Raw genomic sequence first — 23,920 nt, forward strand, 5'->3', positions numbered from 1 at the left:
TTTTTTGGGAAGATGAAGTGAAATGGCCGGTGCGCGAGATTAAATGGGATGGTCGGTGGGGTGTACATATTGTGGGTTGGGTGGAAAAATGAATTTTGGCCCAAGCCCAAATCTTTTCTAAAATACTCATCCTATCCTGCTGCCTCATAAACTTAAAACTAAGATTTCCGATTTGTTAGCGGTCCAATTTTTGCGAATGACTATGAAAATGATCACCATGAAGAATGCTATCTAATGATCTAGGAAAAACACAAATCTAATCGTGGGTGACATATGAAATGGTGGAAAAATGCCTCAAAATGCGTAAATGGCATATGTTATGAGGGCGATGGAAAATCTAGAAAACTAGATTGTGTCACACGAATCTATTCGACTTAAAGCAGCATAAACAAAGATAGGAAGTTGTGAGAACAAGGTGGGGTGATTACCTACCCCCAAACAAAATTTTGGAATAGGATGAAAGTTTTTTGTTGTGGTGAAAATGTGGGTCTTTTAAAGTCAGATACCCTAGACTTTCTAATCTATCTAATATTTATGGGTTTTATAGTTTTTAATGTTTATGAAAAAGATTTTTGAAAAACAGAAAACAAACAAAGCAAGTAAAAATGTAAATCACTCCATAGAGAAACATTACTCAAAAGAAACAAGAAAAAGTGCAAGAAAGGAATGCGTGAATTACATGAACGTGAACTAAGGATCTGTCACTTACAACCACACACTCCAAAAGGAGGGTCTGGTTACCTTGATGGAGTACTCTCAAAATATGGAATATGGATAGGAAATACACCAAGCATAGAGGGTCAGTCCTCAGAAACAGGGTCTTGTAGAAGAGTTTCTTCTACAACAGGCGAACGTAATTCTTGGAAATGTTTTATATATTGGCAATTTACTTGAAAGGTACTGTTGTCCTTGAGATTTACCAAGGTAATTACCCCTTGAGGAGTGACATCAGTAACCAGAAAAGGTCCGGACCAACGTGTTTTTAATTTACCAGGAAAAATATGCAATCATGGGTTATATAGCAAAACATTTTGACCAAGATCAAACTCTTTACACAAAATATGTTTATCATGAATACATTTCATGTTAGCTTTATAATCTTTTGCTAAATCGTAAGAATCGCTACGGATCTCTTTAAGCTTATTTAATTGTAATTTGCACTTGACACCAGCGGTGTTAATGTTGAAATGAAAACTTTTAATAGCCCACAGGGCACGGTATTCCAACTCAACAGGCAAGTGACAAGGTTTACCAAAAACTAAGCGGTAGGGTGACATACTAATACGTATTTTAAAAGCCATTCTATATGCCCATAAAGCATCTGTTAGGCGTCTAGACCACTATTTCCTATCAAGATTTACTGTCATTTCTAAAATCTTTTTTATTTCTCTATTAGACACCTCAACTTGACCACTAGTTTGAGGATGATACGGAGTCGCCACCTTATGGGTAACTCCATATTTCTTGACTAAAGCTTCAATAACTCTATTACAAAAATGTTTTCCTCCATCACTAATGATGGCCTTAGGTACGCCGAAACATGAGAAGATATACTCCTTCATAAACAATACTACAGCTCTATGGTCATTACTACGACAAACCATGGCTTCAATCCATTTAGAAACGTAGTCTACAACTACAAGAATATAAATGAAACCATGTGAAATGGGCCAATGAAATCAATACCCAAAACATAAAAAATCTCCACTATAAGAATGGGATTTAAGGGTATCATATTATGTTGAGTAATACGTCCAAGTTGTTGACATCTAATACACACTTTATAGTGTGCATGGGCATCTTGAAACAGGGTCGGCCAATAAAATCCGCATTGAAGAACTTTGGCAACAGTTTTCTTTCCACTAAAATGACCCCCCGTATGATTATTCATGGCAGAAGGATAAGACTTCATTGTGCTCCCACTGGGAAATGCAACGTCGAATTATCTGATCCGCATCCTTCTTCGCGAAAAGATACCTAAGCGTAGCATGGTCTGTACAAATGATGGTCATGGAGCCAACCAAGTAGGGACGGAACTTATCTAAGGCGTAGACAACGGCTATAAATTCCTTTTCAGTAGTAATGTAATTACATTGAGCATCATTTAAGGTTTTACTAGCATAAAAATTAACTGTGGATTTATTATCTAACTTCTGCCCTTACACAGTACCGATGACATAATCACTAGCATCACACATAAGTTCAAAAGGTTTTGACCAGTCTGGTGGTTGTATGATAGGTGTAGAGGTTAAAGCGGCTTTTAAAGTTTTAAAAGCCTGTTTGCAGTCATGATTAAATTAAAAAATGACATCTTTTAAAAGTAATTTTGTTAAAAGCTTAGCTATTTTTGAAAAATCTTTTATGAAACGTCTGTAGAAACCTGCATGGCCTAGAAAGGCCCTGATGTCACGAACAGTCCGTGGTATATGCAGAGATGCTATCTTATCTATTTTAGCTTTATCTACTTCTATTCCATTTTTAGAAACAATATGACCTAAAACTATGCCTTTAGTGACCATAAAATGACAGTTTTCCTAGTTTAAGACTAAGTTCTTTTCCTGACACCATTTCAAAACTTTAGAAAGATTTGAAAGACAATCTTCAAAGGAATGACCATGAATGGAAAAATCATCCATAAACACTTCCATGAATTTCTCTGCCATGTCACTAAAAATATGTAGTATATAACGCTGGAAAGTACCAAGTGCATTACAAAGCCCAAAGGGCATTCTTTTATACATATACGTACCGAAGGGACATGTGAATGTAGTCTTCTCTTGGTCATCAGGGTCAATAATAATCTAGAAATAGCCAGAGTAGCCATCTTAAAAACAATAGTAAGCATGGCTGGCTAGACGTTCAAGCATTTGGTCAACAAAGGGTAAAAAAAAGTAATCCTTACGTGTCATAGCATTAAACTTCCTATAATCAATACAAATCCACCACGTTATAGGAATTCTGGTGGAAACTAACTCTCCATCGACATTACGAATGACTATAACACTTGATTTTTTAGGGACTATATGGACTGGGCTCAACCATTCACTATCTGAGATGGGGTATATAATGCCAGCATCGAGTAATCTCAAAACTTCTACTCTAACTACCTCTTTCATGGCAGGGTTCAAACAACATTGTGGCTCACAGGAGGTTTTTGCATTATCCTCTAAATGTATGCAATTTTCCATACGCTAGGGTCAATACCCTTAATGTCGTCTAAAGAGCAACCAATTGCAGAACGATGTTCACGAATAACCTTAATCAAATTTGCCTTTTCAGTAGCAGATAACTGAGATGATATAATAATCGGATGAGTGCCATCTCGATCTAGATGTATATACTTTAACTCAGTGGGAAGATGTTTAAGCTCAGGGGTGGGAGGAGTGGGAATGAGGGATTCAGGAGGGTCTTCCTCCTCAACAACACAAATTTGTTCAGGAATGAGTTCTTCAAACTCAGGAGCTAAATAATAGATAGGAGTAGATTCTAAGAGGGCATGTACTTCTTGGATGTAAGAATCCTTAGTACTGCCAAAGGAAAGAAATTGGTGCATCTGATTATCTAGAAAAGTTTTGTGAAAATAATCTTAAGCGAGACTTTCTATCATGCTAACTACGCCTTCTATAGTTGTGCCTGGTGTCTGTTACATCATCTTAAAAACATTTACCTCAACAACAAGGTTTCCAAAGGAAATGAACATCAAACCATCGCGGCAATTAATGAGGGCATTAGCAGTTGCCAAGAAAAGACGCCCCAAGATGATAGGAACAGAGTCATGAGCAATTTCTGTGTCTAGAATGACAAAATTGATTGGATAATAGAAGTCTTGTACTTTAATAAGAATATTTTCAACTACGCCCTTAGGATACTTAATCGAACGATCGGTTAACTGCAATGTCATTTTAGTTAGTTTTAGATTGTGTATACCTAGTTGTTTATAAAGGTAAAATGGCAGTAAGTTAACACTCGCCCCTAGATCTAGAAAAGCAGTTGTGGTGAAAGTATCGCCTATGGTGCATTGTACAGTGGGACGACCAGGGTCCTTGTACTTAATAACTCTGTTGTGCTCAGTTAAGGAGGGAAACTGTTTAGTTAAGAATGCTTCTTTAGGTATATTTGTTTTCCTTTTTGTGGTGCACAAATCTTTAAGAAACTTAGCTTGTTTTGGAAGACGTTTTATAACTTCGAGGAAAGGTAGGTTTATAGCTAAATTTTTGAAAACTTCCCTAATCTCGTCAAAATTATCATCCTTCTTTAACATAGCTAGTCTCTAGGGAAATGGTGGGTTTTCCCTATATTTAGCATAAGGGTCAATAGGAGTATTGCCCTTTTCTTTAACTGTTGTCGGTTTCCCCTTAGGTTGAGGTTTAACTAGTAATTCTACAGTGGTAGAATATTCAGTTTCAACTATGGTATCTAGTAAGGTTCCTTTATCTTTATCAGTTTGTGTTAAATCCTCAGGCTTTATTACTTTGTTGTCAACCACTTTCCCTTAACGGAGAGTAGTTATGGCCTTTAATTTTCCTTGTATTAAATTTTCATTACTAGGATTATCGATTAATTCAAAAGCTATGTTTGTTGATTTTGGATTAGGTAAGGGTTGACCAGAAACACGCCTTTTTGTTAGATGGATTGTTGGATGGCTAGTAATATCTGTTGTTGAGTTTGCATGTATGTATCGAATCTATCAGGTTGGGAAGGTTGAGTTGCCATGGGTTGTGTAACAGGAACTATCTCACATTGATTATTAACAGGTGAATTTTGATAGATGTTATTTACCGAGACTAAACTTCTATTATTATTATTATAATTACCTTGCCCTTGTCCTTGCCTTGGTTGATATTGATTATAGTTATTGGTGGGCATAACGTTTTGATTATTAAAACCTGGAGGTGTTGCTTGCTGTTGATTATTATGCCAACTAAAATTAGGATTTTGTCTCTAAGGTGCGTTAGGTATATTAAAAGCACAAACATCTTCTGGCTGTGGTTATGGTTGTTCATAGGCAAGAGGACAAAAATGATCGGAATGCTCAAGACTAAAATAGAAATTACAGTGAGGAGAGTTTATATTCATGACAGGAATTGGTTTCGCTTCTTGTTTATTTCCAGAAAGGGCATCTACCTTACGAGTAAGGGATTTAATTAAAGTTCAGGATATTATTTAACCTCAAACATACTAGCTGCCTTAGTAGTAGAAGAAGAAGGAATGGAGCAGGAGTAATCATTACCTCCCCAGTTATTACTTTTCTTGGATTGATTATCTAGAAAATTATAAGCATTTGTGGCTCCCTTACCTAGGAAATTACCTCCATTCATGATATCTAAAGTCTCTTTATGATGTTGGGATATGCCTTTGAAGAAGGCACGAACTAGTATGTCTTTACCAAGATTATGATGGGGACATTCTACTAGAAGATCAATGAAATGATTACAAGCCTCAGAAAAGGATTCTTGAGGCTTTTAGTGAAAGAAATGAATATGTGATAGCATTTCATCAGTCTTCTGTGGTGGGTAAAATTGTTCCATAAATAATTAAACTAGTTTTTCCCATGTGTCGACAGAGTTCGACTTTTGTGCTGTTAGCCAAGCAGCCAGTTTGTCAGCTAGGGTGAAAGGAAACACCTGGAGCTTTATTTGTTCAGGTCATACGTTAGGATGATGAAATGTAGTATGAACTTGTTGTATCCTACGTAAGTGTTGATATAGCTTCTCATGGTTTAAGCCATGGAAAATAGGTAGTAGATTAAATATATTGTGGGGGATTCTAAAATCTCCCATAGTATCTATAAGAATTATACAGGACTCAAGCCCATCGTTTAAAGGCTTACAGAAATCAGAGAGGGGTCTCTCTGCTATTTCTTCACCTATTGCTACAAATGTAGTTATGGTGGGTGTAGGTGGTGTGTGTATTGTGATTGGTGAATTTCTAGATAGGCGATTATTTCTGCATTTATGATAAACTAATATGGGAGGTTTATACGTACTAATAGGCAAGTCTAATAGGCTGTCCTAATGAGCATGCAAAAAATAGGCTGATTATTACTAGAAATATAATCCTTTGATAGTAAATTTGAGGATGTATGGAGGTGTTACCTGGAGCGTCCTTGCTACACATATAAATAGCATTTTCAACAACCTTGAAGCACGTCTATGTTACTTAAACAATTGTACGAGTACTGGTCCGGGTACACGATGTGGATTGTGAAGTCCTGTAAAAAGAATAACCTTATTAGTCCAAGAGTTTTTAAGAATTAGGTTAAGGCTTTTTACTATGGGCTTTGTGTTGGGCCTTGATGTTAGGCCTATGGAACGGGCTTTGGTAGTCGGTGTGCTTACTAATTAAACTAATATTAATTAATTTTTTTTGTATTTTTGAATCAAACCAACAGCCAGGCTACTTAAGAATTGAGGGAGGTTGTCCGTGCGTGCACGTTCTTTAATTAGAGAACCCCAATTTTTTGAGTTTTCTAGACACCGTTTAGAATGAGAAAACTATTTTTTGAAATTTTAGAGTTGATAGCATATGAGTAATGTACTGCACTCGTGAGATAGTATTGCGAATAATATTAAAAAATTAATTTACGTTAATTAACCTAGGGCACATGCGTGCTTAGAGTTAGGGCAAATTGGGCGCGGGTCGCGATTAAGAATAGAATGTGGGGCGCGCTAAGTGAAGGCAAATTTGAGGCTCACACGCGCTCGTGAATTAAAACTAAGGGTTGAATTTTTTAGGGTTAGGTCATGGGAGGGCAGAGAGTTGGTTGCACAACTCCTATGCTCTTGAACAGTAGCAGAAAAATTCAAAGAAATTGCGACAATGTTTTCAGTATTGGTTTTTTTTTTAAATTAAGCTAGGGTTAGGCAGACCCCCACCTGTATTGATTCAACCATTCCGTACATATATTTGTCCACTTACATCATCATTTACAATACATTGCAGTGTATGATCTAGTGGAGGGACAAACTGTACAACAAAATTAGATGCATCATGATGTGAAGCTAAATAGTCCGCTGCTCGGTTCACTTCTCTATAAACATGGGAGAAGGATATAAAAGTGAACTCCGACCGTTTCATATCTATAGCTTTAATCATGTCCATGCAGAACCAAGGAGGTTTCTCCAACTTGTTGATTGCATTCACAGCTCGCAGAGAGTCCGACTTGACCTCCACTTCCTTATAGCCTTCTGCTATACATCTCTGCAGGCATATGTTGATAGCTTTGATTTCCTGAAATAGCACAGACGCCAAGCCACCACTTCCACTGAACCCCGTTAATACCTCACCCTCTTTGTCTCTGATAACTCCACCATGTCCTGCCCCCTTACTGCTCACTGCTCCATCGGTATTGGCCTTCACTCGCTTGTCATTTGGAGCCCTCCATACACATTCTACTTGCCTTTGCGCCATATATTTGGCGTCGATGTTAAGTCTTTGAAACAGATTCCTAACTCTTGCCGTATCCTTGACTGCTGGTTTTAAAACTTGCAAGTAATTCCTTATGTCTCGCACCATCTTCTCATAAAGGTTTTGCACTGTCTTGGCAACATGCTGAAATCTTCGGTCGTTCCTTTCCTTCCATAGATATGCCACTGCTGCATAGAAAAAAACCTTGTAGATCTCCCCCAAGTCTTCTACTTTGCATATGCGAAGGATAGACGACCACTCCTTATTTCTTTGTCGCGGTTCGGTCTTGATGCCGAAAGCGATTGCTTGACTTTCGAGCAAGGACTTCCTTGGAGTATACACATTCAAAGAACAAATGCCCGAGAATTCTCGGCTATTGATGCATAGGCAGACAAGCTGAATTTTGGAGAATTTTCACGTATGCGAAGTCCGTCACGGGTGGGAAGGCTTTGAGAGAGAAACGGTGCCATGTAGAGAAAAGAGTGTCTAGGCAACACCCACTTACCCCAAACTAGCTTATGCCATTTCTTCTTTTCCTTTCTCGGTGACGTGATACCGCGCGAATTGTGTGAGGTGAGCGCCCACTCGAATCACGGTGTCCACACTATCGGTCTTCAGGCGAGGTGTTTGTTGATGTCCACCTCTTGAATCACCGCCTTTAAGGTTTGAGATCAGTATCGATTGATTTGCATCAGTCCATTCCCCATTAGAAATTATAACACCGACCTTAGCATCTAGCGGAAAAACCCATTCGCCTTTGCTTGAGTCTTGAGTAGTGGTGATCTTGAGCACCAAATGTCATGCCACGCCAGTGTTTCTTCCCCTTTTCAATGGAGTATTTGATGAGTTTCTTGGCTGCGGTTATATTGTTCAAAATGCCATGCGTCCATGAGCGATCTCTTGGCACTTTCATAGTCAAAAAGAAGTTGGACTTGATGTGGTGTTTCGGATCCAATCTACCCGGATGGTGTCTTCTTTAGATATTATTTTGAAAATCAGCCCACAATGTGCACCCACATTCCATCGGTGAACATTCATAACTCCAGTCCACCTTCTTCCTTTGTTTGATGATCGCGGCTCCAACTTCGCCTGGTGTAGCCCTTTTCTATTATTTGTGCGGTCAAAGGAATTTTGCACAAATACTTTCCACTTGCTCGAGAACCGCCTCTTGGGCAGAATGAAGGTTCTTGCCCAATATGTGTGAAAAGCCGCCAGGATGGACTTTATAACTGTAGTCTACCAAGATGAGATAATACTCTTGATTTCGGTTGGTAATCTTGCGAAAGTGATCTTCTCTACTAGAGGTTGGCATTCCTTGATACCCAATCGAGCGGAGATGAGGGGAGCCCTAGATATTTCAATCGGAGGTTTGATCAAGTCAACCTCTAAAATGTTAGCCGAGCACTTTCGCCTCTTGGTCATCTAGTCCTCCCACAAGCGAGTTGTCTTGTGCTTGTTGATCTGTAGCCGGTGGCATTTCCAAAAAATATCCGGACATTCTTTCATGGCTTGTATGGATGCACTCTCACCTTCTGAGAACATCGGAACATCATCTGCGAAAGCGAAGTGCGACAGCTTCACCTTTTTGCATTTGGAATGATACTGGATAAGTCGGTTGTTGAGCCTTTCTTGAATCACACAACTCAGGATCTCCATAACTAGGACAAATAAATATGGAGATAATGGATCTCCTTGTCTGACGCCTCTGCCCCCCTTAAAAAAACCTTCCGGGGCACCATTAAGCATGATAGAATAGGAAGGGGATGAAATGCACATTTCAATCCATTGACACATATTTTCTGGAAATCCGAAGGTCCTGATCATTGCCTTAATAGACTCCCAACTGACCATATCAAAAGCTTTCCGAATGTCCAATTTAATGGTACATCTAGGTGTGCTATGCTTCCTGTCATATCCTCGGAGGAGCTCATGAGAAAGCAGAATGTTGTCTTGAATGGATCTGCCAGGAATGAAAGCTGTTTGGTTAGGCTGAACCAGATCATCAATAACTAGCTTAATCCTATTTGCAATAACCTTAGAAATACATTTATACACGGTATTACACAAGGCTATAGGCCTAAAATCTTCAACTGAGTTAGGGTTATTGACTTTAGGAATAAGACATAAGAAAGTGGCGTTTATTCCTCTAGGAAATATACGCTTTTGAAAAGTATTAAGGATAGCTAGAGAGAAATCATGCCCAACAACATTCCAGCACTTCTTAAAGAAAGTGGGTGTGAACCCATCCAGCCCTGGAGCTGTATTTTCCTTCATCTCAAAGAGTGCCTTCTTTACTTCCGGTATTTGTAACCTCCTCTTCCGGGATAGTCTTCATATGTTCAGAGATGGTATTTCGGACTTGTAACTGATTGAAGAAATTCTCTCCGCTTATCTCCGGTGCCTCAGTGCCCAGAATAGAAGTGTAGTAATCGATGATGGTTTTGTTCACCTCTGTCTGTCCCGTGATAGCATTCCCTTGGGCATTCTGGAGAGACCATATCCCTGCTCTGGCCTTCTTTTCTTCTAAGGATTTAAAGAAAAAAGTTGTGCATTTATCTCCTTCTAACATCCATTCACTATCTTGCTTGCTTTTGATCTCAGAGATTTCAATACCTGCCAGTTCACCGTACCTCTGCAATGCTACATGTTCTTTCTGTCCCAGATAAGGGTCCCATGGCTTTGATTGAAGCTGTCTCTGGATGTCATATAGGTCCTCTCTGGCCTGCTGAACTCTTTCATGGATGTTGGAGAAGTTATTCCTAGCCCACGACTTTATCCTCTCCTTCAGAAGCTTAAGTTTTTGCATTAGAACATACATAGGATTGGAGAAAACAGGGTTCTGCCACACTTCTTTCAGCATGGAGTGGAAGTGCGGCTGTTCCAGCCAAGAGTTCTTGAATCTAAATGGCATCGCCTTCCTCTCCAGCGTCATCCCAAGATAGGAGAAGAAAGGAAAGTGGTCGAAACACCGTGAGGCAAAAATTCTGCTTTGGAATTGGGAAACCCATTTACCCGAGGAACATTAACCATACATCGTCAATTTTGCTCATAATTACGCCTTTGCCCTTCACCTTGTTGTGCCATGTGTAGAAGAAGCCACCGAATCTCAGGTCAGCCAGTTCAGTTTTGAGCAGACAGTCCACAAATTCCTCCGCTTCTCTTGGGTGCATTGGTCTCCCACCCTTTCGTTCCTCCGCTGTGGTGATGTTGTTGAAATCTCCAACTGTGCACCAAGGCAAGTTCAGTGAACTCTTTATGGCAATTAAATCTCTCCATAAAACCTGCCTGAGATTTTTGGTGTTTCTGGCATACACTGCAGTTAAAAGGAACTCTTCGTTATTGGGTTTGTATCTCCCCTTACAGTGGATGTACTGATCAGATTCTGCTATCTTATTGATTTCCATCAAGTACGGATCCCAGCAAATCCAAATACGGCCAGAAGGATCCTTACTGTAGTTATTCATATGCTCCCATAAAGGGCAGCATGTGTTTCTGATGAAATCATATCTGTCTTGTCGGACTTTGGTTTCTAGCAAGCAAAAAATGCTAAGTTTCTTCTCTACTCTGACCTTGTTTATTTCCCTCGCTTTCGCAACATCATTTGCACCTCTAACGTTCCAGAAGCACATGGGTGTCATCATCTATGATTCCGGTTCTTGGAGCCTTTAGGTCTGCCCCTACTCTTCTTGCCACTATTGTTACTTCTTGAATTTGATTCCTTTCGCTTACCGACCTCAGCTCTGCTCTTTCCACCTTGTTTCCCAGATCTAGTTGTGACCCCAGTTAGTATTTCAAGCGATCGGATTATAGCAGTTCAAACATCGTCCTATTATTTACCTGAACACGATCATGGAAATGCTCAGTTTCCACTTCCGAGATTTCTGATTCCTCAGAGTCTTGTATAGCTGTCAAGAGATGAAATCTACTTGTTTCCAGGTTGTACATATGACTCTCTTGAATTCCATGACGGATAACAAAGGTTCATGATTTGATTTGCTTCTGTCTTTGGGCTTCCCTATCCCTACTTTCTTCCTGTTGTCCAATGTACACAATCATCGAGGAATCTATGTTGTCATTCACCATAATATCATCACTCTCCAGCGCATTCTGCCCAGACTCCACTTGCTCTTCCTGAGTTTCCACCTCTTGTGGTTGTATAAGGCTTGTTTCAGGCATCGAGTTACTAGTGGCTGCTGTCGTTCTTGGCCTCCACTCTTGTGCTCTCTTGATTCTTTGTAGTCTCCTTTTCTGACTCCTGGACATTCTATTCCTATCCAACTGCGGTTCCTGTTCTACTGGTTCATTGCCTCCTTGTTCCTTGTTTGCATTCTCTGTGGTAGATTGCGGCATTGAGTCTTTTTCTTTTGATGTCTTCCTACACATTGACTAGGTGTCCCACACACTTGCGGTTGTTGCAAAACTTAGGGATCGATCCAAATTGGATTCTCGCGGAATTCAACCCCTAGTTCAGGCACTTCTACAAATATTTGATCCGGGATTGGAGAGGCTAAGTCTATATCAACCAGGACGCTGGCATAATATCCATTCGTTCTTTCCAGCGAGTTCAGATCAACACGAATCGGGCAGCTAAGACCTCGTCCCATACTCATGAGTATTTCTACTTCCCAATATTCAAAAGGCAGACCTGGAAACTTAACCCACACATACGCAGATGTTTGTCTATGGGTATCGATATTAAAGTTTGGTGTCCATTTGGTGAATCTAACCAGTTGGCCCTGCAAAAACCAAGGACCACCAAAGAAAATACGATTATAGTCTTCCTCATTAGAGAATCTGAACAAAACATATCCTTTCCCCAGGGGTGAAAGCTTGAATGTTGCAGACAATCCCCACTCAGCGGTAACTGCCGATCTGATGGTGTCCATGTTCAGGGATTTAGCCTCCAGCCTAGTGATTAAAGCAAACTTACAAGCTTCTATTCCTTTTTCCACCGCAGCTCTGGAGATTTTAATTGCCGGCTTATCTCCTTTGCGTGTTGGAAGTGGAAGGTTAAAGATGTTCACTGTTTGCTTCATCCTACCTCGAGCTATATCAGCATACGAATCTCTGGTGGATGCAGGATTGTTTCTGAGCTCGCCCTGTCGAGATGTTTCTGCTCCATCCACCTCTGAAGACCTTGTGAACCTTACTTGATGTCGGCCACTATTGAGTCCAACTGGAACCGAAGCCATCGACCTCAAAGATAACCGATTCCAAAGGAAACTTGTTTTGACCAGCTACGAACTCTCTCTGTATCCAAAGGAGGATTTTACCAGTAGCTGAAAGAGAGGAAGAGAAAGAAAAAATCTTCCACCTTTGAACTCTCGCTGTAGACAGCGGAGGATTTCAGTATTGGTTTTGTGAATAATAAAAACAGAATTTTCTAATCTAAACACGCGTAATGTAAACGTACTAGATGGCAAACGGCGCCATTGATAAAATATGGTTAGAATAGACTATAAAATAGTAGATATGAATATGAAGAATCAGTAATTATCAAGATATAAAACTCTCTAAATCATGTAATAGAGGGAGGAGTAGTTGTGTTTGTACCACTCTAGTTGTACACTATTTGAATGCAAGTCTAGATTAGAAATATGTTTTACTAGTGAGAGTTAAAACAATAGATTTAAGGGTGAAAAACAGAGAATTAATGTGATAAGGAAAGATATTAAAAGGGGTTTAATCTGCCACGCGATTCGATTGACTATTAGTTAGTATTAAATCGCTTGTTTTAATCCCTAGTGAACACCAAGTCTTCTCGGATCGAGGTTTCACTAGCATGAGAGTTTAGCTCCACCACAAATTTCTTTGGTGGTGGCTTTCAACTCTAGTTATCTGTTATGAGCTCTATCTCTAGACACTCACAATGAAGAACTTGAAGTTCTTTTATGCAAAACAATAAAACTAATGGTTAATCATTCTCACATGGCTTCATAAACCTCCTCTAATGGAATCATATTAACTAAAGATTAAATGATAGACATAATTGGAAAGACAATTAAATTGAGAAACTAAGCTTTTATTTGACTGGAATTAATGGTGGCTACAATGCTAGAATTATTCTAACCTAAAGAAAGTAAACCAAATTTAAAGCTAAACTAAACTAATAATAAACTAAGGAGTTGAGAAAAGAAGAGATGTGAAAGTTTAACCTTAACCCTCTTTATATAGGAGAGGGTTATGGTTATATTTTCGTGCATGGGACAAAAAGGGGGACATTGGGCCTCTGAAGTGAGCCCAAACTCCACTAGGTCAAGTCTAAAGAGGCCACAACTGCTAGAAATTAATTTCATGCCCTTTTCATGCACTTTTACAGTTTTGATTGTAGCAAGACTAGCTTCATTGGAAAGATGGTTCCGAGCCAGTCGTTTTGACATAAACTAGGCCCAATTCTGAGCTACGAGTCTAAAGATATGGCCTATTGAAGTTCTATTGACTTTTCTATTCTTTTTCTACCCGGATTGACTTTGACTTTCTAGCTTTGACTGGGCTTGAAAAATATTTTTCTTCCTGATTCTTGGGCTTTAAACATAGAACTTCCTTGACAATCATCTTGACTCATTTTCCATGCAAAAGTGATGTTTTTAGTCACCTAATTAACTTCAAGTCCTGAAATGCACAAAAACACGTAAACAGTACTAACTCTCATTTATTATAAACATAATTGGACTAAGTAAAATACTATTAAGGGGTTTAAGCTACATTTTTGGGTGATTATCAGTAACAACCCTATAATGCTGTGTTTATCGTGTTTAAAGTCATTAAGAATATTATCATTCATTGTATGGGAACCGATTTACGGGCAATATATTTGGTCGAATACGTTGGAATGGTGAATATATGGAAGCTTAATTTGAGTAGTAATGTAATGTTGGTTAGTTTTAGAATGTCAAGAATGTAGTAATTTTATTGGTTAGTTTTAGAATCTTCGGTTACTTGATTTGTCGAGAAATAAGTTTTATGGAAGTATACCTGGTGCATTGTTCAAGCATTGTTTTAAGACTAGGTCCATTTGTATTGAACATGGCAATTTATCTAGTTCGATTCCATTATCTATTTGAAATTGTTTGAATTTAATGGTGTTTGATTTTTCTTTTAATAATCTTAGTGGTATACCAATTATGCCATTTGTTTCATTGCGAAGTAATCATTGTTGGAATTTTTGGAAGCTCAGGAACTGTAATAGTAATGTTAAAAATCAGAATATGATTTAGATTTGATTAAACTTATCATAGTTATTAATACTTTTTTTTATTTTTCTTTGTACCAATGGGTCCTCGATCAAAGAATGTCGAGAATGTAGAGAAATCTACATTTAAGGGTGTGTAGAAGTTGTTTGGTGGCGGCGGTTCCTCTTCGAGTTGCGGTGACACGCCTGAGCTTGAAAAGAAGAGAGTTAGGGGGTCAAATATATCAGATTCAATCTGTAGAGGCGATAAAAAATTGGATGATGTTGATCCTAGTAATGTAGGTGATGTAGAAGGAGAGAAAAAGAGTAGAAGGGGAGTGAGCACCTCGGCCTCAGTGCGTAGAGGGGACCAAAAAGAGGTTGTTCTAAGTAATGTAGATACTGAGAATGATAGTGAAACTAAGAGTGAGGGTGATATTAATGTCAAAGATTTAGATGTAGATAAAGATTTAGATGATGTAGATAAAGATTTAGATGTAGATATGGATGTGGATGTAACAATGGATCGTGGGAAGAGTGTAGTTGAAAGTGATGGGGATGATGATGGGGAAGACTCAGGTAAGGAGGGCGATGATGGGGAATAGTCTAGGGAAGAGTCTAGTGATGAGGAGGGTGATGAAGAGGATGACGACGATAAGGAGGATGATGATTTGGAAGAATTGGTGGAAGTTGAAGCACTGGTGGAAGTCAAAACACCTCTAGTAGGAGATTATGTGAGAAAATCCAAGGATGATTTGGAGTACACACGACATGTATATGGTGGTGGCTCTAATGAATTAAAGCTTCTATATGACTATGTGGTGCATGTGGCTCGCGATGTTTGGGAAAAGAAGGTATTATCATAGACTTAGTATCTTGATTTTCCTTTACCTTTACAAAACCTTTTGTTTCTCCTCATTGAGTCTTTGTTGTTTTAGCCAGAGCGCGGAGTGTTGAAGTGTGTCCTGCATCTATCCAAGTTAAGCCAAAGGGATGTCATGAATAAGTTCAAAAACTCTCCCAGATTTGAAAGAAAGCTTAAGAGGACTAGGTTTTATGATATTGTATTTGGGTATTAAAAGCATCATGATCCATCGTTGGTCTCTGCGTTTGTGGAGAGGTGGCATCCAGAGACCAACACCTTCTATATGCCGTTTGGGGAGATAACTGTGACTTTAGATGATGTCTCCCAAATCTTAGGCGTTGCGATTAGAGGCAAAGCAGGGGAAGGGAAAACGGAGTTAAGCCGTGAACAATCGGAGAATCTCCTACACCGTGCTCTGGGTATCTCGCTACCTCTTATTAAGGAGGAGATGGACGTGAATTGGTTCATTTCAAAGATAAGGCTAGAATTCCTGCAGAGCTAGTTTGCTGGGAAGGTCCATGATAAGGATAAAGATGGAAAGGCAAAGAGGAAGGTGTCGACTTTGACGGAAATACAGCGGGCTGTAAGAGCTTATCTATTATTTTTTATTGGATGTACTCTCTTCACCGATAAGTCTGGGTCTGGAGTGCATGTTTATTATTTGAGGTTGTTGCTGAAATTCAGTGAGATCAGAGACTATGCGTGGGGTGGAACAATTTTTGCCTTTTTTATAGAAGACTTGGGACTGCCACGTGTGCGAAGGTGAAAGGTGTTTTAGGCTTCATGACTCCTTTATAGGTAAAATTAAGTATTTTGTGGATTCTTTTTATTGTTAATTATATATTTTTTTATAAGAATGTTAACTTATTTAAAGGTGTGTAACCTTCTTCATGTGGGATTGTTTTATTCACAAAAACAACCTCATTTTGACTGTACAAAGTACAATAAAGGGGGAGGTGGTCAATAAGCTCTTGGTACAACTCTTTTCTCATCTGCAGCCAATCTTCTTGACTTCTTCCTATTGCAATACACATAGCTCTATACCCACAGTTGCCATCGCTAACAGGGTCATTGACTCTAACAATATATTTCTGTAATTCTTCAAGAATATCCAACCCATAATATTTAGGACCCCTCATCTTTCCAAAGTCTACCCCATCTTTCACATTTCATGGTGTGGTTGTTTTTGGAGAAGCCTTATTTCTTGGTGTGGTTATATTTGGTGTTTTTAGAGAAGGTTTCTTTCTTGGTGTAGTGTGGGTATTTTTGGAGAAGCCTTCTTTGTTGGTGTGGTGTCGGTGTTTTGGGTGGGTCATTTTGGAGAAGCCTTCTTTCTTGGTGTGGTGTGGGTGTTTTTGGAGATGGACCGCTCTTGCAGTCAAAGGGATGGACTGCTCTTGCTCTCCAAACTCAATTAATTTGTAAGCACATGGTAGTCCATGGCTCGTGTGAAAATAGCACTAACACCTGATCTTTCCATCTTTAACACATTTTACGTGGTTATCTATTTCTTCAGAAAGCAAGTCCAAACATTTGCATGAGACAAGGCCTCTGGGTTCATGAAATAACATAATTTGGTGGTGGAGCTGAGTTACATTTATACTCTTCTCGAAAGTAGCTCTAATCTCAGACATCTAGATATCTAGAATCTGGTGGATTAAGCTAAACATACTAAAAAAATCATAACAATTTGCATTTCCTAGTACACATTTCACCTGAGCATGAGACCCTTCAACTTTATTGGTCGTTGTACTCCCAAAGTGAATGTGTTAGTTAGTCCAACAACATACGAATCGATCCCTGTGAGGAAACCAAGTCTCTCGCAAATAACTAACAAAATTAGAGTACTCAACCCTATAATATTTTTCCAAAGCATCATTTCTACACTGGAAAATAACCTCTGTCTTTGATTTGACTACAATGTTCCATGAGAACTGGGCCTTCTCTACAAGTTCTCTTCTTGGAAAAATATCGTAACCTTTTGAACGGACGCACGAAGCGATATGCCATCTACATAGATACTTGTGTACGTTAGGGAAACCTTTATCAGCGACACTCATCACAGCCAAGTCCCTGTCAGACACAATCAAGAATGGGCTTTTGTCACCAAGCAAGCCACTAAACTGACCCAGGGCCCACTCATAGTTAACTGTTATTTCGGACTGAAGTAGCACCTGACACACGGTGAAAGACTTCCATGTTGAACTCACCCCAACAAACTGTACGAGAGGCCACCGATACCTGTTAGTTTTGTAGGTGACGTCTAACATGAAAACTGTTTGAAAAGTCCGCACCAACTTATCACCTTCTAGATGGGCGGCCCATAACAACCCTGTTATCTCCTCGGTATTCTTATCCTTTCTCAACTCCTCAAAATAATGTTATTTTGCTAACAACTCATGCAATCTCTGCAATTGCGTGAGACCATTCATATCCAATCTCCTCACCTTCTACCTTGCAGTATAAACTTGGGATATACTAGATATGTTTTCATGATACCTATTCTTGATGGAATTCAAAAAAAATTTAGGCTTTATTCCACACTTACTCATCTCTGATAAGTATTCGAACTCTGGAATGATTAAACGAGTAGCAAATGAATGTCCTTCAAGGGTCTTCGCCAATACATGGTTGTGAATACCATTTCTAACTTCTATTTTGCAACTATCGACAATGCCGTGTTGGAAAACACCTTTTAACTTAAATGGACACTCCGATTTCTTGCTTCCCGACTTTCTCTTATTAGCCCTCTCTTCACCTTCCTTCTTGTGTGACCGATACACACCCGAGCACTCGCAAGCCAAATTCAACCTTGCTACTCGGTTTCCCTTAGCATACTCTAACTTTTCAATTACCACAACCACATTAACTTATTTTCCTCTAGCAGTTGCCCAACTAATTGCCTCACTACGTGTATGAAAGACCTAAACACATAAAATAACAACAACTATTATTAATACACTAATAACATTTCATTTGGAAAATCAAAACAAATTAAATCAATGCCTACTCCATCATACCACTTCTGTAGGAAATATTTATGTTGTATCACTTAAAATCGGTTGACAATCATCCACGTCATTCGAGTTTGTAGAGGATCGGTTCTTGGATCGCGACAAAGGATCCTACATATAGAATAAAATAAAAGTCTAAAACAATTTGTGTAATGAGGGATTACAAAGTCACCAAAAAAAAATTGAACTTCTCATTAAATTTAGTCCAAACGACCCAGCCATGTTGGCCTATAGAGTTTCCAAACTATCCAATTACATCGGCCAATAGGGTCCAAATGACCCAGCTATGTTGTTCAACCGAGGATCTAAACGACCCAGTCATGTCAGCTGATAGAGTCCCCAAATGACCTAACTATGTCGTTTGGGCTCAGGTTCTAAATGTTGTTGATACCAAATTGTACTTGCAATCAATCAAGTGTGTTGCATTCATTCTAATTAATACTCTCTTGTAGATTCATTCATTCAATCAATCAAATGTTTTGTACTCATTCTAATGTGTTTGTAAATTGTAGTTGTAATTGGTTACCTCATTATTTAGGTTTGGTTGTCTTCGTCCTCGACGATTTCTCAGCATCTTATTTGCTCGACTAGTCGCATCTTCTATTTCTTCATTTTCTATTATAATTTCTCGACCTTCAACATTTTTTTCCACTTCTTCACTTTCTATTGGTTGTTCTTCACCTTCAACATTTCTTCTCGTTTCTCCTTCTCTAATTTGTCGCTGCACCCTAAACATTACCTCAAATGCTTCTTCTTCATCTTCGTGTTCCATTTAGGATTTTGATTAGGTTTTGATTGAGTATGAAAATAGTAAGGAGTAAATGAGAAACTTGAGTATTTGATTGGGTTTTGATTAAGTATGAAAAAAAAAGTAAAGAGTTGTAGGAACCGTTATAGTCGCAGTTTACAAACCGTGAAAACCATGCACAGCGGAATAAAGGTTCTCACGATTTTGTTTAGAATTATACATTTAGATCAGTTGTGATATCTCTAAGAATCCAAGATCTATGAAATCAGCAATCTCTTGATCTTCTATTGTATTCCTATCCTTAGAATGGACGTTGTGTGGGCAACGATCTACTAGCCCCCTCTTTCTCTCTTGGCCTCTCTCACCTCACAAGATCAGAACTGAATTTGGAACTTGTCTTTCTTGAGCAAAACATGAGTTTCTCTTAGTGTAAAAAACGGCCAAGAAGAAGGGTTTCTTTTTATAGGCTACAACAGGGACCATGAGGAGAAAATAAGGTTGGGCCTCCTGACGGGCTTGGGCTTCCCATGTTCGCCCAGAACACACGACCCAAGTCCGTCAACAAATGGCTTATTCCACTAAAGGCCATTATTGCACTACCGCCCTAATCCCAAATTACATGTATTACGTTTATAGGCTCCATATTATATGCTTGTTTATCTCCCCGTGTTTAAGATATCGAATGCCCGTTGATTAAGTCAAGTCACTGACAACTACATTAATCAACTTCTTATGTCCTTGAGTAGTACCACTCAACCTCATTGTCATGTCCGATTAAATCCACCTGCAGGGTTTACATGACAATCATTATGAGCTCTTCAAGGGGACATCATTAGCCCGACTTCCTGCGGGTCACGGATTCCTTCTATAATCAACAGCACACCTTACATACAATGTCATTACCCAATCCATCGAGTTTGTTGATTCACAAATGAATCTCACTCATTGATGATTTAAAGCAATGTACAATGCATGTAAGTGCTCGTTATTATATCCGGATTAAGAGGACAAACATCTATAATAACAGAGGTGCTTGTTCTCTTATATAGTCAGTATAAAGAGAAACAACCTCACTTAGTCCTATTCAATACACCAAAGTGTACTAGTGTAATCCTGTAGTCAAGATGGACTAGTACCAGATTATACTACAACCGTACCAATGGTTTGTCCAAATACATCTAGGTTGTGAACGTTTACTTATACTTTATAAGGTACTGATGATATGATCTTCTGTGTATCACCACACACCATATCATCTACAACATAAAGTATTAGACGCATGCATATAACTAATAACATATATAATATGCATAACATTTGTCCATATGATTCTCATTCAAAATATAAAGAATTAGAGTTAATACAAAAGTAATGCTTTTAGTATATAACTCTATCAGGAGTAAATGAGAAACTTGAGTATTCAATGTAAAGTTGTTTGAAATTTTGATATATTTCGAATAATTGAGTGAAATATGTTTGAAATTAAAACTTTTTATGCTGGTACAAAATTTGTAAACCCTAAACCCCAAACCCCAAACATCAAATTAGTTTATAATTCACAATTAAAAAAAGAAAATGGAAAATAGCAAGTTTAGGTATAAAACAAAATATTATTTTAGATTTGGATAATTGAGTGAAATATGTTTGAAATTAAATTTTTTTATGTTGGTACAAAATTTGTAAACCCTAAACTAGTTTATGATTCACAATTGAAAAAATAAAATGGAAAATAAGAAGTTTAGGTATAAAACAAATTATTATTTTAGATTTGGATAATTGAGTGAAATATGTTTGAAATTAAATTTTTTTTTTTGTTGGTACGAAATTTGTAAACCCTAAACCCTAAACTAGTTTATGATTCACAATTGAAAAAAAAATGGAAAATAACAAGTTTAGATATAAAATAAATTATTATTTTAGATTTGGATAATTGAGTGAAATATGTTTAAAATTAAAATATTTTATGTTGGTACGAAATTTGTAAACCCTAAACCCTAAACTAGTTTATAATTCCCAATTGAAAAAAGAAAATTGAAAATAACAAGTTTAGATATAAAACAAATTATTATTTTAGATTTTGCTATGCTTGATTACATTATTTTAGATTTTGGCATATTTGATTACATGTTTTAACTTGGTCATACATAGATTATGTCATAATAGAGTGCATGTAATTTTGTTGGTGCAACTAATTGTGTTGCTCCTAACCCAATTTTTTAAATTGGATTTCAATTTTGCTAATTCAATTGGGGTGTGTTGATTATTGATCATTGCTAATTCAATTTTGCACGTCATTGTTTAAATCAATTATTGTACAATTATGGTCGATTAATGATTTGTAATATAAGAAAAGTGTTTGGTGTTTATGTATATGAAAAGTGTAATTGGTGTTTATGTAATTAATTTTCATTGGTTAATCAAGCTAATCATTGGTTAATCAGGAATTTCTTTGGTTTAGAACTTCTCAATTATTTTAGTCTGAACGACCCAGCTATGTCGCCCAATAGAGGCCCCAAACGACCCAGTGGTACTGCTTGCATTTACACACAAATGACATGATGAGACCATTCCATGGAAAAACCCGAGAGCCAACTCTCAAACGACATGGGAGGACCGCTTTGGTGTGCACTGAAACGACTTGTTATGGTGTGCACTGAAACGTTTTGGTGTGCTATGCTTACTAGCGCCTTCAATGCTAGCACGAGTAACAACGTATTGTAAAAGCCTAAAGCACCATACCAGCACGTATTTGGATCCAAGATGTTACCTGTAAGTAACCTGTAAAAGGGAAGAGCAATCAGACCTACTTCAGAGGGCGTGCACCCTTGGATATAGGGTAACGAGGGGGCGGGTGTCCCTTGTACTAAGGAATGGAGAAACATGCTTTCTCCAGTGGGCTTGGATAGGTCCTAATGGGTTGGACCTTAGGTTGTTTTAGCGGGTCTAGATCTGGGCTTTAAACTATGGGCTGGGTTTTTGCAAAAAGAAGTGGGTTGTTTTTCTGGTGGGCTTTGTGGACTAGATTTCTAAATTGGGTTGTGTTTAAACCTGACAACAACTGGGTTTTTTAGGACTAGGCTTTTCAGAAAGGTGTTTGGGCCCAAATGAATACTGGAGAGTGCTCAAGAGTCCAAATTACTAACTGTGTGAAAAACTCAAAGTGTGTTTACTGTAGTTTAGGGGGCGTGTGCTCTCCAATATAGGTATAATACGGGGCGGGCGCCCTTTAAAATCACAATGCAATACGCCAAACTTGTCCAAGAAGTTCTCTGTGTGTACATGGACTATTTTGAGACCTTGTTTTGGAAAACCAGTTGCAGCAAACAAAAACACAGTCACGAGTCTAGAAAGAATGTATAGAAATAAAGCAAAACAGATGTGAAAAACAGCATGGTGGGTGGGTGAATTCAGGCTGTTTCACTTGAATTCACTAGTAGAATTCACGTCTAAAGAAATTAAGATGGCAGGGACGCCATTTGATAAACGTAAAAACAGAAGATTTCTCTAACTTATTCTTATATTATCAATTATTATTTCCTACTCTCAACATATATATTCATGCTATATATAAAGTACGGAGTCGTTCCACTTTTAATTCTCTAGACATAAGCGAATTTAACTAATCAAATACAAGGAAACAGTGGTGAGAGCAATATTTATAGATGTGAATTTATACTGTAAAACTAAACTTATGAATTTAATTTATACTAAATTAACTAAAGCAATTTAATAAAATATGGAGAAGAATAGAAAAAGTTCGAATCCACTTTGATGAATTCCTAACATGCTATAATAGAGTTGTTTAGAAAACCCTAGTCTTTATATTTTCACACAAGGTGCAAACATAAAGACTAGACCTTTAATGGTCCCTAATCATTTATGGTATCTCTAGTCATAACTAATTAGCATGAGAGAAAGTTTGTTCTCATTCTCATGGCAAACTCATTATATATTCTCTTGTCTAGGTTAACTTTCTTTATTTCTAAGTAGAGAAAAACCTAGACTTGAAGCTCTTAAACAAATACTTTATTCTAACAAATCAAGTCCTCATCAAAGCTTCATTCAAACACCCTCCAATGGAGGTTTAACTTTGATTCATGGGACTATCATGAACAAAAGAATAAGAATAGGAGATAATAGAAAGAGAAAAAAACTTAATTAATGAAACTATGGTGTTTTAATGGAGGTTGGAGGAAAGAATATTAAATCCTAATTAAATTAAACTACTGAGTGAGAGAGCTATTGTTATGCCCTAAACCTCTTTATAAAGTAAGGGTTTAGGTTATAATTTTGTGCATGGGATTGGAAGTTGTATTTTGGGCCACTAAATCAAGCCTAAAACCTATATACTTATGTCCCAAAAGGGTTCTCTCTGGTGGAATTTACTATAATAGCCTTTTCATCCACTTTTACTACTCTAATTGGGTCGAGGCAAAGACCATTAGAAAGCACTTTCCGAGCCAGTTATTTTGACATATAATAGGCCCAATTCTGAGATTTGAATCCAAAGATACGGCCTGCTGAAGTTTTATTGACCTTTTTGCTCTTCTTCTTCCTGAGTTGACTTTGACTAGGCTTTAAAAGGTTTTTTCTCCTTGAAACTTGGCGTAAGGGGGATTTCCCATTATTGGATAGATGACACGTGTATGGGAAATAACCCAGGCCTATAGATGTCTAGAATGAGATGAGGACTATCGGATTAGTTCAGCGAATAA

At 38.0% G+C, this 23,920-nt stretch overlaps 1 protein-coding gene and 1 pseudogene across 1 annotated transcript; one reads left to right on the forward strand and one right to left on the reverse strand.

The window, feature by feature from the left end:
- Positions 1-10,415: 10,415 nt before the first annotated feature.
- LOC147497288 (uncharacterized) lies at positions 10,416-11,045 on the reverse strand. The gene has a single exon (XM_086562830.1). It carries the CDS (start codon positions 11,043-11,045, stop codon positions 10,416-10,418), a length of 630 nt encoding a protein of 209 aa, XP_086418956.1.
- Positions 11,046-15,081: 4,036 nt separating this feature from the next.
- LOC147497289 (T-complex protein 1 subunit delta-like) overlaps positions 15,082-23,920 on the forward strand; it is a 60,431-nt pseudogene continuing 51,592 nt past the window's right edge.

Source organism: Coptis chinensis, chromosome 5 (assembly GCF_015680905.1).
Source record: "Coptis chinensis isolate HL-2020 chromosome 5, ASM1568090v1, whole genome shotgun sequence".
Lineage (NCBI taxonomy): Eukaryota > Viridiplantae > Streptophyta > Magnoliopsida > Ranunculales > Ranunculaceae > Coptis > Coptis chinensis.